The sequence below is a fragment of the Pseudorasbora parva genome, chromosome 14, assembly GCF_024679245.1.
Source record: "Pseudorasbora parva isolate DD20220531a chromosome 14, ASM2467924v1, whole genome shotgun sequence".
In the NCBI taxonomy this organism is placed as follows: domain Eukaryota; kingdom Metazoa; phylum Chordata; class Actinopteri; order Cypriniformes; family Gobionidae; genus Pseudorasbora; species Pseudorasbora parva.
The window spans coordinates 20,983,473-21,002,432 of record NC_090185.1 but is presented as its reverse complement, the minus strand read 5'-3'; the positions used below and the strand labels follow the sequence as shown (position 1 = coordinate 21,002,432).

Here is an 18,960-nt window from a genome sequence, read left to right as displayed (position 1 = left end):
AGATTGAAACATTTTGCTAATGTACTTTGCGCCCAGCAACTTGAAAGGTAAAGCAGTAAAGATCAGAGAGAGAGAGAACAGAAGGGCAGGGAGAGACGAGAGGGAAGAGAGAGAGATCAATGCCGGCCTGATAGCCACAGGCTTCATTTGGAATCCTCCAAGCGAAAGCACTTGATAAAGCCTTTAAGAGGTAGAGACTGCGGATTACCTTTATGATTGATTTCCATTCCAGTCAGACAGACTGCAGTGTGGTCATTTTTCTACCCAAACTGCAGCAGCAGGGCCGGCCGCTCTTGGCGCGAGGGCGCTTTTGTGTGTGTGTGTGCGTGCGTTGAGGGCCGGCTGAGTTACTGCAGCCCAGTGCCCAGGTTAGATCTCACACAAATTACTTCACATCCTACTATTAGCCATGCAAATGCAGCCGGCTTTACTGCTCGTCATAAATAATCCGTGCCACCACTTCTATTAGAGTGAAGGACCCCCCCACCACCAACCCCACCCCACCCCCCTCCAAAAAAAAGTTAACATAAAGAGATGACTCAGAAATTATAGCACTTCCTTTCTCACTTCCTACGTATCCAACTTTTAGCTTGTTGGCTAGTGCAACGGCTCTCTCTCCCTCCCTCGGTCCAACTTGCCCCTTTAGCTGTGTCCTCTTCCAATGTTAATTAGGCAGCCCATTACCGTGTCTATCACAGTCTTCCACGCTGTCGTCTGCCCGACTAACCCCCCCCCATACACACACACACACACACACACACACACACATACATCTCTCTCTCTATGCCTGGGCCCGGCCTATTAGGTATGCAGGACCAGGGCCGCTCTCTTACACATTCGTGCTGTCCTCATCAAAAAATAGTGGTCTCAGTCACCATGAATATAAAGAGGCATCACGGCTTTATGTACTGTATGACAAAGGCGTTTGATAAAGCGCTGCTCACTGATGACCTACAGAAAGGGGCACAGGGGATTTGCAGATTGTGGCTAGTTGCTCTGGGAGGAAACTTTTGTAACCAGTACAAGTCTTAAGTAATATGAGTTTATCTCTATCTATCTATCTATCTATCTATCTATCTATCTATCTATCTATCTATCTATCTATCTATCTATCTATCTATCTATCTATCTATCTATCTATCTATCTATCTATCTATCTATCTATCTATCTATCTATCTATCTATCTATCTATCTATCTATCTATCTATCTATCTATCTATCTATCTATCTATCTATCTCTATTAGTCTATCTGTCTTTGAGGTTTTTTTAGCTGTACTAACATTAAAAATGTATTTGGCGTGAGCTAAATCAACAAAGTTTATGATAGCGTTGTTGTAAATGAAGATGAAATGCATCAAAATCTGATTCTTCAGATTTAATTGTTCACATTTGTTGACTTTTGTTCTCTTTTTCCTGTATGGCAGCGCCCATTGCAGCAGGGACGGGGCCCAACTTCTCGTTGGCAGACTTGGACAGCTCTTCCTACTACAGTATGAGCCCCGGGGCCATGAGGCGCCCCCTACCCAGCACTTCTTCTAGCAGGTACGCACTCAAAAGACACGCACACACTCTCTCTCCTTCACTCTGAGTCTTAATTAATCAGCCGAGGCAGAGATTGATGTGTTGGCTGAGTGTTCGAAGAGGCTGCAGGAGTCTGAGCTACACAAGCTTCCAGCATATGTGTGTCCACCTGGAACCTTCTCCCTCCGCCACCCGCTCAGCCTACAGGCCAGACACACACACACACACACACACACACACACACACACACACACACACACACACACACACACACACACACACACACACACACACACACACACACAGACAGAGACACTGGTCTCCAATGTGAATCCACACTACGTGGCAAAACCGCACACGATATGTGTAGACAGATGTGTGTATGTTTGGACACGTGTGTGTGTGTGTGTGCACAGCTGAAATGCAGCGTATAAATGGTCACTGTGATTTCATTGATGGGGCAAATTTTGCTGTCACTTTTACATAACGCAGCATACCTAAAATCAACACAAACGCAAACGTGCATAAAAATGTGTGCTAATATCTAACATGCACATTTGAAATACAAAAATCATGTGTATGTTCATTTTAGCCCTTTCCATGAAGTACATTTGTTGAATATGAGAATGCACTCGTCGGTAAGTGTTTTTGGGCATCATAAGTGCCTTTGATGCACAAAAATGTAGTTTAGAGCACAAACTCGCAGGCTTTTGAGCCCATGTGTGCACGCTCACATGCATCTGTGTGTGTGTGTGTACATGTGTGCGTCTGCCCACATGCTTCAGTGGCCTCTTCAGCCAGGCCTGCCAAAGCAAACATCTGGAATAAGGACCCTGTGTGTGGCTGCATGCTAGAAACTAATTAAGCGATTATGAGTGAAAAACACCAGTAGGCCTTACATTAACAAATAAATGTCAGAGCTCAGCTCACAGCAGATAACACACACATGACCACCAGCCTCCAGTGATTCCTCATTTCTTAAATGTGTGTGTGTTTAAGATTGCACATAGGTATTTGCTGTCCATTTTTTTTTGGCCCGAGTAAATATAGTATACACTAATTATATCTATTCCAAAAAATATATATTTTATTGAAATAATTTTCTTTGCCTTAAATAACCTTTATGCTGTGAACATATTATAATATATATATAGTATGATATATATATCATAAACTGATATATATATATATATATATATATATATATATATATATATATATATATATATATATATATATATATATATATATATATATATATATATATATATATATAATAGTTTAATACATTTGATATATTAATATATTTTATTTTATATATTTTATTTCAAATATCATATTCATTATATATAATATTTAAATCAAATCCAATTAAAGAATGTATTTATTTATTTATTTGACATTTCATGATTTACATTTATATTGAAGGCTAAGTGTGCAAAATTAATAACTATATTTATTAATGTGTAAAATTAATATAAATTAATAGATATACATTTCCTTTCAAAAGTTTTGGGTCAGTAAGAATATATATATTCTTTTATTTCTTATATATATTTTTTTTTTAAGAACTTCAAGAAATTAATACCTTTAATCAGCAAGGATGCATTAAATCAATCAAAAGTGACAGTAAAAACATGTATAATGTTACAAAAGATACCGTTTAAAATAAATGCTCTTCTTTTGAACTTGCTATTCATCAAAGAATCCTGATTTTTTTTTTTTTTTTTTTTAATTTTCAACATTGATAATAATAATAAATGTTTCTTCATCATATTAGAATGATTTCTGAAGAATCATGTGGTACTGAAGACTGGAGTAATGATGCTGAAAAGTTACAGTTTAAAAATATATATAAAATCAATGCATCCTTGGCGAGCATAAGAAACTTTAAAAAAAAAAAAAAAAGTTTTTTTTTAAATTACAGATCACAAACGTCTGATAGGCAGTGGATATGTCAACAAACATTTAATGAAATATTACAATAAATATCATGAAGTGTCAACAAATAATAAATTGCGTACATTCTAAAAAATGTTTAATTGGTCAATAATTGCTTTATTTATTTTTCATAATTTAATGAATTTATTAAAAACTATTTTAACATGTTAATCTTTTGAATAAAATATGTATTATTTACGGCATAGAGTGGGAGAGGAAAAAACATATATTAATTAATAATATCACTTTTCATTATCCAATCACATCCTAATGGGTAAAATCAAGCCTTGCCCCTAAAATAATCACATTAAGGCATTCTATGCTTTCTGAATGCAGGTTAATGTTGCCTATATCAATGTGTGAAATGCATTTGATTTTATTTATCCACTCTCTTTTATGTCTTTTTTTTTGTCACACAGTTCTGCAAAGCGTATCAAATGCATGGAGGATGAGGTGGACAGCCCGGGAGAGGAGTCCTACTACCCAGGTCAGGGACGCTCGCCTGGCAGCGGCAGCCAAGCCAGCAGCTGGCATGAAGTGGAGCCAGGTAACCGTCCACCCTGAAAGCCAGCCTCACACACACATATTCACACTCTCACACTGTGGGGTTGCGGGTGGAAAGCGAGCGATCGGATCTGCTGTATGTGTGTGTGTGTGTGTGTGTGTGTGTGTGTGTTTGTGCATCCTGTGGTGTGTGCTGGTTGTGGGACGGCAACAGCTGTGTGGGGATTATTTCTGTTTCTTCTTCTTCTTCTTTTCGGGAGGGGTTTCAGCATCTCTGATCCGTCTCTCTGGGTATGACATTTCGGAGATGGCACCCTCAAACTCAAATGGCACCTCATTTGTTTTTCTTTTTTTAATGATTTACACCGCCTGCCTCCCTCAGTCCATCTCAGAAGTTAACAATAGATGGCTTGTAGATAAAGACTCATTTAACTTCATACCCATGTGTCTACTAATAATGCTAACAATGTATGAAGGGTCTCAGAAGACAGCGTATGTGTGTGGGATTGAATGTCGAGTGCTGATTCATCCTGGACCGCGTGTGTCCTATGAAACCCGTCGCATTGCCACAGAGCAGAGGACTGTAAATCTGTCCTGCTCCAAAGGGTCTTCAATCAAGTCTCGCTCTCCCTCCATATTAGAAACAGACACCGCAGAGTGGACAAAGATAGAGCGAAAACATGCATCACATATTACAGCCAGGTCAGGACAGAGCTAAAGCCGGGTATGAGAGGGGATCATCGTTATTAAGAGAATCATTCAACGAACTGAATGATTCCAATTCCACTTAGTTCATTAATGATTCATTTACTGATTCCTTTGGTACTTTTGCAAAGTTCCAACAGGCATTTAATAGCAGTTCTCGAGTCGAACACGAAAGTAATGATTTACAATTCAAAAGGTAATATAGTCACACTGATTCACACTTTCCGCACCGATTTTTAGAGTAAATCTGGTTGTCTTAATTTTTAGTTCATTGAAATGAAACATTTCAGGTAATACAAGACCATTTTTGAGAATCGACAACCGTTATTAAAATATTATTAAAAGATTTTGTTAGCATATTGGGTGATTGTGTGTGTTTTATTTGTTATGACACAGTGAAACATGGTGCTATTTTCATGATTTTATCACATTTTTCATGTGGTTCAGATGTGTTATCAAACCAATGTCCTTCATTGTTTTAACTCAAAATTTTTATTTCAAAATTTTAAGGCAACCAGGTTACTCACTTTTTTAAGTTAAACCAACAAAAAAAATTGTGTAGGGATATAATCTATAAAAATATTTTTAAAAAATCATTTTAATTGTAAATAGTATAGAGTATTTTTGTATTTAATAACTATATTCAAAATAAAATAAAAAATATAATAAATTATATAAAATATGATATTAATAGAAAAGAATCTTAAATTAATATTATTAGATTTTATACTACTAATATTTTAGATTAATAATATATTTATATACTTTAAGTATACATATTACATATATTTCACTTTTCTACTGATTTCATATATTAACTATTTTAAAATATTTTAGATTTATATGAGTGTGTATATATATATATATATATATATATATATATATATATATATACTTATAATAAATCAGCTATAATATTATATATCATAATATAATCAGTTTCAGCACATTCAAAAAGCAATGCACAACATTAATAACTATGATAACTATGGGTTTAGTTGCCGTGTAGACGTATTTTGTTTACAGACCGCTACATGTGGAAGAATAACTGTCACACAGTGAAGGAAGTCAGGAATATCCAGAGAAGGAAACCCTAAGTCAGTGTCAATGTCCCCTGTTTGTGTGTGTGTGTGTGTGTGTGTAATCTGAGTGTGTGGCTGTCTGGCAGGTTCTGGACATATCATATCTGACATGAATGGTTGAACTGCTAAGGTATTGCACATTTGCTTCTACACCTCTTATTCACCCTGGCTTTTTTGTTCTTTTGTCCCTCCTTGTTTCTTTCTCCTCCTTCCTTGTCTTTCAAAGCTGGATATAAACTGCGTGGCTCGCTAGCTAGTTCGTTCATCTCAAGACAAGGTAAAACTACATCAATGTTGTCACCCTTCCACACCTCACCTTCCCTCCCCACCCAAAAAAGGAGCTCGTCCATTGTGCCGTCTAGTTTTGTCGTCGTCGTTGTTGTTTCGTACCTTATTTTTTGGTGTTGTTCTACTCAGATGTCCCCCCACCCACCAGCTTTTCCCCCCACAGCCACATTTACCGCAAAAAAAGGAACAGAAAAAAATCGGAAGAATGTTTTTGTCCCCCTGAAATGACATGCACCCCCTGCCCCATGATATCCCTATGATTTGTATGTGTGCATGATGTCACCCACATCCATAAATGGTGCATCTGGAAATGTTTGCGTTAAAATGATGTGTCTTTGTGTTTTTGAGGACACAATGTCGGAAGAAGTTGTGATAATTATGTTAGGGATGTGCAAAAGTATGTTTTTTTTTTAACTAGTCAGAGTCCTGTAAAATGTGTATACAGTATATGTGTATTTTGGAGTTGTATCAGTTACCGGTACACTGTATATTAAAGCTAAAAAGTATAAGAAAAAATATAGATGAACTCACTCAAGTCCACCTTCCTAACCGACTACTTTGCTATTGGACGATTAGTTGACTAGTCCACATTTCTGACGCATCCCTAACATATTTAAATGTGAAATAAGACAATACAAATGGGGAATATGGAGCGGTGCAATTGATTTAGAGCTGTGTCTGAATATTAAGTGCTTTTCACAGTTGCTTCGGCACCAAGCAAGTGAGAGTCTGTTCCAGTGTGTGTTTGCTCGAATGTGAGAGGGAATGTGTGAGTAAACTAAGAGGGTGAGAGAAAAAGTGAGTGTGATTTGACCTCCGGATCACTCGCTCGTCCGTGACAGGATCACATTTCTCGTCCAATCAGCCGCTTGCATCCATTTTTTAGCCGTGGTGTTGAACGTCAAAAAGACTGTGACATCTCTAGCTCTTGTTATGCCTGCCATCTGTTTGATTTGTATTCCTTTCCATGAATTTACCCCGAGTGTGTCGGTAGTGTGTTTGTGTTTATATACGTGTGTGCGGGCCTCTCCTATCTTTATTTGATAGCGGAGACCTTCGCTATGTGTTTAAAATTAGCCAGCCTTTCGAAAGTATGTCCGCGGCAGCAGCATGCTTGTCATTGCTCAGGTAGCGGGTGTCAGGTGATAGGCCGGTGTAGGGACCACGGGGTCACGTCTACCCGTCTTTCTGCTCGCCGCACGTAGCCGAGTGTCAGCACAGATAGAGTACTGCAGTCATAGTCCTCTCAAAAAAATACACTTTTGTTGCTGAAAGTAATTAATATGAAAAGTGTATTTAACTAAATTACTACTTTATATATGTCTATATTTATATATATATATATATATATATATATATATATATGTATGTTTGTATAATTATTATTTAATATCTATACATATTATTTTTATTTATATATATATATATATATATATATATATATATATATATATATATATATATATAAAATGTTTATTTGAACACATTTAATTATTTATATATTTATTTAACATTTATTAGATATTAGATATTCACAAATTACATTTTAAAATGTAAATATAAAAAATATATATATATATATATATATATATATATATATATATATATATATAAATGTAAAAATTATATTACATAATCTTTTTTTTTTACCCCTTTTTACCCTTAATTGTACGTTATTAAAAAATTATATTACATTATCATATAATCTTGTGTTTTGAGACTTGTTTGGGCAGATTCACTGCCAACTGCAGTCAGGCCAGCACTGATTGATGTGCCGGAGGGGACGGCGAGCGCTACAGGACGAGAGCGATGGAGAGCAGCAGAGAGACGCACTCGATACAGAATTGCCTCCCTCGCCCGTCTGGGTTCTGTCAATTTGTCAGCCGTGAGGAAGGGAGAAAGGGAGGGGAAGAGGAGAATCGGGCCAGGACCGGTACCAGCGTGTAATAACGCCTCGGAAGGGAAAGTGCTGACTACAGTTGGGCTTTGATTCCAACTGACAGAACCTTTTCAAGTGTTCATTACTCACTCCGAGACATCAAGCCCAGTCCACCGCAAGCACAGACACTTGTACACACACAATCAAAGAGAACTGTCCGCCAACCCACAGGTTTCATTCTGTTTTCTCTTTGGACTTCCCCACTCTACAGGCACCAAAATATCCCCTTAAGAACCTTGCCAGAGCTCAATCGAACCACACAGCTTCCTACCTGCCGTGTAGCTGATCCAATCGTATCATCAGTTGGTCCAGTAACTGATGGACCTTGTTTTGGCCTGGTCGACCATGTTGTCAGGCTCGATTTGGTAGACCACCTCAGACCAGCAACTAACCAGCTTAATTGAAAACACTAATTAAAAGCTATTCTCAAACTTCTGTGGGAAAACATGAATCAGACATGACATCCTTTTTTCCAAACCTGGTGGCGAGCAGCACGTCATCTCGCGTCAATAGAGTTCTTGCCCGACAAGCTAGCTGCAGATGATTCTGTAAACATCTCAAACTTTCCTCAAACCACATGAATTAGACACATCCCTTTTTTTTAAAACCCTGCCCTACAGAAAAGTATAGTATAATTGAGTATAATACCAGTGACATTACAAGCAATGCTAACAAAATAGGATTCTCACACAACAAGCTAACTGCTAATGAAGTCGGATTTTGTGCTAAACTTGAACAATTCGCTTGAACACGCAAAATAATTGACAGGAAATCAAAGTGACTTTGGATAAGCTAAAATATAGATTACTCAGTGTGTTGATGTACTTAAGAAATTGCATTAGCAATAGCTAATATTCTTCTGATCCTCTGCAGTGGCCTGTGACAGCGTGTGTGTGCATGTATGTATGTATGCGTGATTCTCATCCTATTACCCCTCGCTCCATCCCCTGTTCTACCCCTTTCTGTCTGTTATTATTTAGTTGGTCTCGGGTGAGTAGTGTTTTGGTTACAATGGACTTTATATACATTTGATAAATCCATCCCAATGATACAGTATGTTTCCACTCCACTTCCAATCCACTCTTCCAACGCCGTCAGCGTGCTCATAGAAATTGATCTTCTGAAGCATTCTGCAATGAGCGTGTGAGTGTGAGGAGAAAATGAGAACAGCTGAATGGGGAATTTTGTGTGTGTTTGATGAATGAAGACTGGAAAATATTGGTAAGCTTTGCTAAATGCGCTTGATGGCTTTAAAATCTTTTACCATATTCGTATTCAAGTAGCGATCATCTCTTCCTGGTTTCACTGACCTCTTAGATGACCTTTCCATGACCTAAAGTGAAGTGAAAGGGGTTTAAGCCCATCGCTAACGCATCATTGATGCTAAGAAGAGATGTTTCTTTCTTTCCATCTTGTGTTCTCTCTCTTTTTTGTGCCTGAAAGGGGAAGGAGTCTGCAAGGGCTGGAGAAACCACTATGACTTCTGATCACACACATGCACACAGAAATGCACCAAAACACTTGCATCTGCACAGTTTACCTCCCCATATCTAAAAACGAGTCAAAAAGCAGAAAACAACGACATATCGCGGTAACAGTGGAACACCTTAAGCTCTTTGTTTATTATCGATAAGTTATTAATATTATTATTATTTAGTGCACTCTATTTTATTGTAGTGCTGCAATATTTTCATTTTTACTATTTATTATTATTGTTTAATTTATGACTTAATATTTTTATGGGAAAGCAATCAAAGCATTGTTATTAATAAATATTAACATTACTATAAATATTTGGTATATTCTGTGATGCAATATTTTAAATGTTTCATATTTATTATTATTAATAGTAATAATAATAATAAAATTGCATAATAGAACACGCTAAATAAAAAATAACATAGTATTGATATTAATAATAATTGGTTTTAATAATAATGTCTTGATCGTATGTCCCTGTTTTGTTTTTTGTTTTGTTTCTCGGGGGCGGGGGGGTTAATTTTTCGTTTTATTTTTGTAATATATTATGCTAGTGGGCAGTAGCAAGTAATTCAGCACTGAAGATTTTCATTTTGAACCACTCAATAAACATTTGTCCATAACAATTAGCAATTTCACAATTCTAGAAAAGTCTTAAAACATGTAAAAAAAAAATGTAATGCCTGCCTCTTTGCACAATCAAATACACTGCATAAAAACAGTATACTTTATGTAAAATCACTCTTGATGGACTAATTTAACTGTAAGTGGCTCATAACAGGTCTCTGTATAGAGTGGTGGGCTGTGGGGGCGTCCCGTACACCAGGGCTGTGATGTAACGAGAACACGTGGACAGTGCAAGGAGAGTGGAGGCTGCCGGCTAAAACCATTCATTCAACTTTAACCACACATGACTGAATTGCACTAGTTAAAGTCATTTGCTAGCGTCTGAATGAACTTGTTCCTCTGGGGGGGGGGGGTGAGTGGACTGCTCTCATGGAGAAATAAGATCAGAGCTTATATCCTGTCCCAGTGCCGAAGAATGGACTAAACACTTTGACTGGGTGACAAATGGGCCGGCAGTGCCTCCTAATTGCCCCTTCTATTTGCAGTTCATTCTTATCAATTTGCATTCCTAGCCTCAAGTGGCTAATCGGCCATGGGTTTCCCTCACGTCTGTCTATTTTTACCCCGAAGCGAGAGGTAGAGTGAAGCGAGGCAATATGGGAGCGTTAATGCCGGAGGGAGGAGTTGAACTAACGTGGCTGAGCATGCACTAACAGACTTCAGTCATTCTCAGTTAGCTCATGTTAGCCTGTGCGTCTGAACTGTTGCTCGCATTAACCCCTACCAAAGCAAGGCTGCCTGCCAGACTGTGAATGTGAATGCTGTGTGCTTTGCATCCTTAACTCCTTTTCCCGCCGAGTCTGTTCAGCTTTCTCTCTCTTTTTCTCTACCACATCCTGTTTCACTCATCGCTACGTCATTTCATCCCGCTAGCCCATGGGTAAGATGCATAAGATACTTTCAATACGGCCTTTTCATTTTGTTTTTCCATTTTTTCGGTAGCAATTTTTACCATTAACAACTAACCTCACACTCATTGTATATCAGAAATTCCTCATCGGCACTAATTTGAACCAACTGTTTAGTAATTGGGAGATGGAGGTAGAAAATCCTTTAAAGAAATATTATGGGTTAAAGCTACTGTCAACTACGCAGCCCCTAAGGGCACATGGTGATAGGAGGAAAATCTATTCAAAAATCAAAGAAAAAGCATTTACCTGCAAAAGTATTGAAATATCGTTTTTTATTTCATAGTTTCTAGAATGAATGCAATAGATTTGTGAGCGAAATTTTCGCAAAGTTTCTCTGTGAACGCAAAAGTTTTGCAAGTAAGCTCAAACTTTCTCAAGGGAATGCAAAGGTTTTGCAAGTAAATGCAGTGTTTCTTAGGCTAACATAAGGGGAAGGGTTGTGAGCAAATTCAAAATTGGGGAACCCAAGCGTTCTATGAGCATACGTAAGGTTTCTTGGGAAAGCAAACATTTTGTGAGCAAACGTAAAGTTTCTTAGGGAATGCAAAAAAAATTGTGAGCAAACACAGTTTTTTGAGGAACGCAAAAGTCTTGTGAGCAAACGTAAAGTTTCTTGGGGAACGCAAAAGTATTGAGCCAACAAATTTTCTTGGGTAACACAAATGTCTTATGAGCTAACATAAAGTTTCTTGGGGAACGCAAACGTTTTTGGAGTAAACAAAGTTTCTTGGGGAACGCAACATTTTGATCAAACGTAAAGTTTCTTAGGGAACGCAAAAGTTTTGTAAGTACACAGATTTTCTCAGAAACAAGTTGTTGTTTAATAAATCACAATCATGTTTAATAAAAGAATACAAAAGTTTTGTGAGACAACACGTATTGCAATTATATCATAATCTTTTCCCCATCACCATGTTCATTTAGGGGCTCAATTCTCATATTTTTATCATAAAAAAGGTCACAAGGTCATGTCTAGTGCACATGTCAGTTTGACATTTTGTAGTCAAGACATCAAGACACTACATATTCACGTGACCTTGTGTTGTACTGGAACCGATTCACCGTTCGGCCCCATGTAGTGTATCCTGTGCCACACCCCGCTGGGCCTCTCAGTCTCCCCTGCTGTCTTGACCCCCATCCACTCACCCAAACAAACCACCCCACCCCTCCTATCCACTCTCTCTCCTTGCGCCAGCCTGTATCTCCATGACCTTGCGTTATTAAACTGCACTTATCAATCATTCTTGCCAGGGATGCCATCGCCTACCACATTAAAGAAGTCAGAGAAGTCTGGTTTCAGCAGCCCTGTGCCTTCGCAGACCGCTTCCCCCCGAACGGCATTCACACACCATCATCGACCTGTCATTACAGGACCCAGAGGTGAGGTCCCAACACCCCACCCTCCTCAAACTGCACCACTCTTCTTCCCCAAGCCCCTAATCCCAGCCAGCAGGACCCCCACAATCCTTCAAATCCCAGTTTCCTTCACACCCCACAGTGTCCCCTTGTAAGATCGGACTGAATGAGCAGGAGCCTCAGATTCTGAACGGACTCTGTCTGTAGGGGCGTTCACACTGACAGAGATTTGTAGTATCAAATCAACTGGACGTCATTTTTATTTTCAATGAGAGTTGAAGATGCAGCCAATTTGTGGACAGTTTAACTTCATTCAGGTTTTAATTCACAAGCTCTTCATTATATTTGATTCTGATTCCATTTCAGTTCAGTTTGATTCTGGTTTGATTCTGATTCAGTTCCAATTCAGTTTGATTCGAATTCAATTCCGAGTCATTTGGGTATGTTACAGTTCCGATGTTCATCAGCTAATCAGCTAATGCTGTAAATTATAAAGCGATCCTTCTAAATATTACATTACAATTGTAGTAATTTTTTTTTTTTTTAAATATTTTATTTACAGCTTTTCACATTTTTACAGAACAACCCCCCACCCCATGCCAGCAAATGAGTAACAAATAATTCGAACAAATAAATGATGATAAAAAAAATAAAATAAAAAAAATAAAAAATAAAAATAAATAAAAAAAACATGATAAATGCCTATACATACATGTATAAGTACACATACCCACATTAACATACAATATCCATACATATGTACAGATACACATTATAAACATCTAATTACACATACATTAAAGTCAAATACTTCAATAAAAATGCCAACACCAATGATTGCCCAGTTTTAGAGGAAAATTAGGTGTTGCACCCTGCAAGACAGTATATAATCTGCAGTACCACACCCATTAGAGCATCCAAAATGTCAAATTCAATCATCCCTTTCCAGAAATTCCATAAAGGGGTTCCAAATCTGTAAGAATTTCTTCGGTTTACCAGCAATTTCATATCTGATCTTTTCCATATGTAGCACACTGCTAAACTCTGCTAGCCACATCTCAAATTTAGGTACAAATTCTTTGTTCCACATCAACAGAATTGCCTTCTTTGCTATTGTCATCCCATATTGTATCGTCTGGATTTGATTAAAGCTAAAGGTCTCTAAAGAAGGGGCCCAGCCTAATATTGCAACAAGGGGATCATGGGGAAAATCATTCTTAAGTAACTTTGAGTAAAAACAAAAGACCTCAGACCAGAATTTACATATTTTTGGGCAGAACCAGAATAAGTGAGCTAATGTCCCCTCATTGGACTTGCATTTGATACACAAAGGTGAGACAGAGGGATATATAGAATGTAACTTTGTACGGGAGTAGTGCAATCTATGCACAGCTTTATATTGTATCAGTTGAAAATTAGAACTGATGGAGCAAGACTTAATACTGCGGAGGGCCTCTGCCCAGGAGTCTTCTGAAATATCTATACCCAAGTCTTTTTCCCATGACATCTTTAAATGTTGTGTAGGAGGAACTCTGGAGTCATTTAGGCATTCAACAAATTTAGAAACAAGACCCTTCATGTTAAGTTCAGAAGTCATACAATAAAAAAGATGTTCAGGGGGTTTATAGGATTCAAAGTTAGGTATATTACTTTTAACATAGCTTCGTACTTGTAAATACCTGAAAAAATGAGAAGGGGGTAGTCCAAACTTTTGTCTAAGCTGGGCGAAAGAAGCAAATACATTGTTAATGTATAAATCACTTATGGATACAATTCCTTTTTCTTTCCAAGATAAAAAAGTTGTATCTGTCTGTGAGGGAGGAAATGCGTGGTTATAGGCTATAGGAGTAAGAGAACACGTTTGAGGAAGTTTGAAGATCTTTCTAATCTGATACCAAATCTTAAGAGAATTAACAATAATGGGGTTACATTTCTTAAATGTTCTAATAGGCTTATTTCCTGCAAAAAGTAAAGCGGGAAGGGAGGAATTTTGAATATCCCGCTCAATAACGAGCCATGCAGGAATGGTGGTATTCAATACCTCGGGGTATGCACTACGCCAGTACATTAAGGCCCTTAGGTTGGCTGCCCAATAGTAGTGCTGAAAACAGGGAAGGCCAAGACCTCCTACATCTTTCGATTTACAGATATGTGCTTTAGATATCCGATGGGCTTTATACCCCCAAATAAATGGCATGATCACTGAATCAAGTGTCTTAAAAAATGACTGGGCTAGGGAGATTGGAACATTTTGAAACAAATAGAGAAACCTGGGTAAGGTGACCATTTTGATTGCGTTGACTCGACCAATCATTGTTAAAGGAAGTACTCGCCAGGTCTCTACATCACTCTTCAGTTTGTCTATCATAACCTTGTGATTTGTTTCATATACATTTTTGAAATGTCTTGGGACAGTGATACCAAGATATTTTAATTTGCTTACAGTTCTAAAAGGGAGATTATTAACAAAATCTGGATCCATAGTGTCGTATAATGGCATGAACTCACTTTTCTGCCAGTTAACAGTGTATCCAGAGAGGGAACCAAATTCCCTGATTAGGTCAAACAAGAAAGGCAGCGATCTCTCTGGCTCTGAAAGAAAAAGAAGAACATCATCCGCATATAGCGAAATCTGGTGTTTTACACCCCCCATCATGACAGGGGATATATGCGGACGATTTCTTATACTTATTGCTAAAGGTTCCATCGCGATAGCGAAAAGTAAAGGGCTCAATGGGCAGCCCTGGCGGGTACCACGATGGAGGAGGAAAGGGAGTGATCTGTTATTATTTGTAAGAACAGAGGCAGAGGGGCAAAGGTACAACATCTCAACCCACGAAGAAAATTTTTGTCCCAGACCAAATTCCTCAATGGTGCTTAATATGTAGGACCATTCTACACTGTCAAATGCTTTATAAGCATCCAGCGCTAGAATGGCTATTTTATCATGTTTTCCTTTACCCCGATACACAATATTCATGAGCCTACGTACATTATGAAAAGAAAGTCTACCAGGGATAAAACCTGTTTGGTCTTCATGTATTATTGAGCTAATACATTTACTTAACCTATTTGCCAAGATTTTAGTAAATATTTTAAGATCATTACCGAGAAGAGAAATGGGTCTATAAGAGGAAGGGTCCGTACTATCTTTATCTTTTTTTAGGATCAGTGCAATATTTGCAGAGTAAAGTGTTTCTGGTAATTTCTTGTTTTCAATAGAATTTTTAAACATCCTTAATATTAAGGGGCCAATTTGATTAGAAAAAGCTTTATAAAATTCTATGGAGAAACCATCTGGGCCAGCTGCCTTACCATTGGGAAAACTTCTAATAGCTGTAAGAACTTCTTCCAACGTAATATCTGAGTTTAAGTTTTCCCTCGCATCTTCACTGATTTTAGGAAGTCCGAGGGAACAAAGGAATTTTGTAATATCCAATGAGTCTACACTACTTTGAGAGGAATACAATTCCTGATAGAATTCCCGGAATACATTATTTATTTCTATTGGTTTATTGGTCAAGGCCCCGGATTTTAACTTAATGGTTTTTATGGCTCTACTAGCTTGTATGCCCCTCAGCTGACGAGCTAACAAGCGATTGGGTTTGTCACCTAACTCAAATTGTTTCTGTTTTATCTTTAATAACAGGGAGCTAATTTGGTCAGATAATAGTGTATTATATTCATATTTGAGCTTCATAATTCTCGACAAAATTAAATTGGACGATGTGAGTTTGAACTGATGCTCAAGCACTGACAACTCCGACTCTATTTCTGAAAGCCTTTTGCCCCTCTGTTTTTTCTGTTCTGCTTGGAAAGCTATAATCTGGCCTCTAATGACAGCTTTAAGAGCTTCCCATAAAGTTGAATCAGACACGTCCCCCTTATCATTCAGAGTAAGAAATTCAGCAATACGGGTGGCAAAAGTTTCTTTAAAACGGTCCTCATTTAACAAAGTGGGATTGAAACGCCAAGAATAGGGGGGGGTTTCCATTCCAAAGTCTACTGCAATAGAAACCGGGGAGTGATCAGATATTAAAATATTGTGATATTTAGAGGCTAAGATCTTGGGGGTTAATTTGGAATCAGTTAAAAAATAGTCAATCCTTGTATACGAGTTATGAACATTAGAGAAAAAAGAATAGTCTTTGTCAATAGGGTGATGAAGTCTCCAAATATCAAGTATATTCAGTGAATGAATGAGATTATTAAGAACAGTAGCCGAGTTAGATGGTTTGGGAGGGCTGGGGGAGTGCCTATCCATAAAAGGGTCCAGGATGCAATTAAAGTCCCCTCCAATAATAAGATGAGTGGAGTCAACATTAGGTATGATATTAAAAACAGATCGGAAAAAATGGGGGTCATCAAAATTAGGAGCGTACACGTTCACAAATGTAACATGTTTCTCTAAAATAGTGCCAGTCACCATAAGATAACGACCATTGATATCCTGTTTAGTGGACAAATGTTGAAAGGGAATATTTTTGCGTATTAATATAGATACTCCACGGGCCTTTGAAGAGAAAGTAGAGTGGTACATTTGGCCTATCCACCTACATCTAAGTCTGTGAGCGCAGGAATGCTTAATATGAGTCTCTTGTAGAAATAATATATCTGCGTGCAGACTATTCAAATGCGCGAAGACTTTAGATCTTTTAACAATATCATTTAAACCCCGCACATTCCAGCTCAGAATATTCAAATGCTTCTTAAGGGAGGTCATCAGAGTGCAGCTTGAGGTAAAACATAGGGTAAAATAAGTGACAATTAAGTACAAGGATAGGCATTGTTAGATGTACAAAACAGAAAGAAAAACAAATAAACATTAGCAGTAGTAATTTTTAAAAAAAAATAGCAACAAGACCCAAAATTAGCAGTTCAATTTATATATTTTATAAACAACGCAACCAAAAACTGTTCTTTAAATCAACTGAAGACAACTTTGAATTGCATTCCTAGTGTAAAACTGTTATTTTATCAGTTTCATCAAAAATCATAACAAGAAATGGCATTAAAAAATGTCTTCAGTTGCTTCACAAAGTCTTGTTGTTTTGATTATTGTATCTTTATAAAAAAAAAAAGATTGTTTATTTACTTAAAATACTTTACATAATATTTGATAGTAGAAAGTAATGTTAGTGTTTTGATTCACTTAAAATAAGTCATTTGTTCATGCATCTGACTACACTAGTTGTCCTGTAAGTTTTTGTTTCACTGAAGAAGAAAAAAAGTTTGGGAAATGTTTTGTTTGTTTTAGTTTAGTTTTTTTTTTTTTGGAGGCAATAATTTAGCTGTCAGTGTGACCTGGGCTCGAGGCAGTGTGGGTAAAAGTTATATTTGTAACTTGTTAAAATCGGACAGTTGTTGACAAATACGCTAAGGATGTGAGTGCGGTCACTTTACGAGTGCAACCCACAGTGTGTATCGCCTCGTCCGGCCGCTTGATTTACATGCGTTTAATGTAAACACTTAACCGGATCTCTGAGTGTGTCTTACACACAGGTTGGTTTTCTCAGTGAACGAGCCTTTATCAGAGAGTGGCCTGGATCAGGTTATCACGACTGTATTGTCACTGGCTGTGAAGGGTTTTGTCATAGATAAGGACCCAATCAAACCCAAAGCGGCTACATGTTGCCGTCTTTACGTGGTTGTGAGTTAAAGTAAGGAAATAAACTCAAAATTGCTGAATTTATGACCTGTTGGCTGGTTTGTAGTTTTCCAAAGCACTTTGTTTTGTGCAGTATCCAATGACCTCTATGCAAAAGTCAGGGTGTGTGTATAAATGTACCTGTTTTGGCATTTTCTCTATTATTAATATTCTTTATTTGCTGGTTATAAAGCCAAACGGTTCACAGAACTGGGCCATAGGGCCTGTTTCCAGCATGAATTACATTGAATATGTTGAAGTATTAACCACAACTTAATTTGTGAGGCTATTAGTATTAAATCACGCATGGAAGTGGTATCGCTGTCATGTGAATATTTTATGCCCACGTGGACGTGAGGCGCAAAATGGATCGCGATTTAGTATGCATATGCAGCGAGGCTCGTCGCCCCTTTAAGAGTACTTCTTAAAAGCTAAATCCATGAATCTATGATTGATTTAAAGTGCCTCCCTCTCTTTAAAACCCGGTTTATGCGGTTAGGCGGAGTGGCCGGAAAACTTCTTTTTCTAAAACCATTAAAGAATATTTAAAACCGCCTAAGTCTGTCCTCCCTTTCAATTGACCGTGCGACTTCGCAACACTTGCCCTCCTTTTCAGTGTTATTCAAACTGGGTGAAGAGGGAACCTGTTGCCTATTGCATAAAAAAGCCTTTTATTATCACCTTAGTTATTATTTTGATAATCCACCGTTCAATGAAAGTTGGCAGCAATGGGCGGCGAGGAAAAAAGGTTGAGGAAAGTGAAAAAAAAAGATCAGTGAACCAACACGATTTGCAAAGTGGAACTAATCCAGAGCCTTTTCTATTACGCGCGGGTGGTGGCACAATGGCAACAGAGGAACCGCGCTCAACCAGCTGCTGGAGTCTGCCTCCTTTTCAGCTCATCATTATCATTTCCATATTTGCTTTGGGAGGTATGTGTCCGCTGGACCCCCCTCAG

The 18,960-nt window shown here is 37.8% G+C and overlaps 1 protein-coding gene across 6 annotated transcripts in view; it reads left to right on the top strand.

Moving 5' to 3' along the window:
- The window catches only part of nfia (nuclear factor I/A), a 179,907-nt gene that overhangs the window by 138,312 nt on the left and 22,635 nt on the right, over positions 1-18,960 (top strand). For 2 of the 6 annotated variants that reach the window (XM_067415825.1, XM_067415828.1), the window contains exons 5-8: positions 1,427-1,544; positions 3,884-4,011; positions 5,982-6,032; positions 12,251-12,379. In XM_067415825.1, the coding sequence (XP_067271926.1) occupies positions 1,427-1,544; positions 3,884-4,011; positions 5,982-6,032; positions 12,251-12,379 (426 nt within the window). The remainder of the gene's footprint in view (positions 1-1,426; positions 1,545-3,883; positions 4,012-5,981; positions 6,033-12,250; positions 12,380-18,960) is intronic. The other 4 variants (XM_067415829.1, XM_067415831.1, XM_067415826.1 and 1 more) reach the window with 3 other exon arrangements.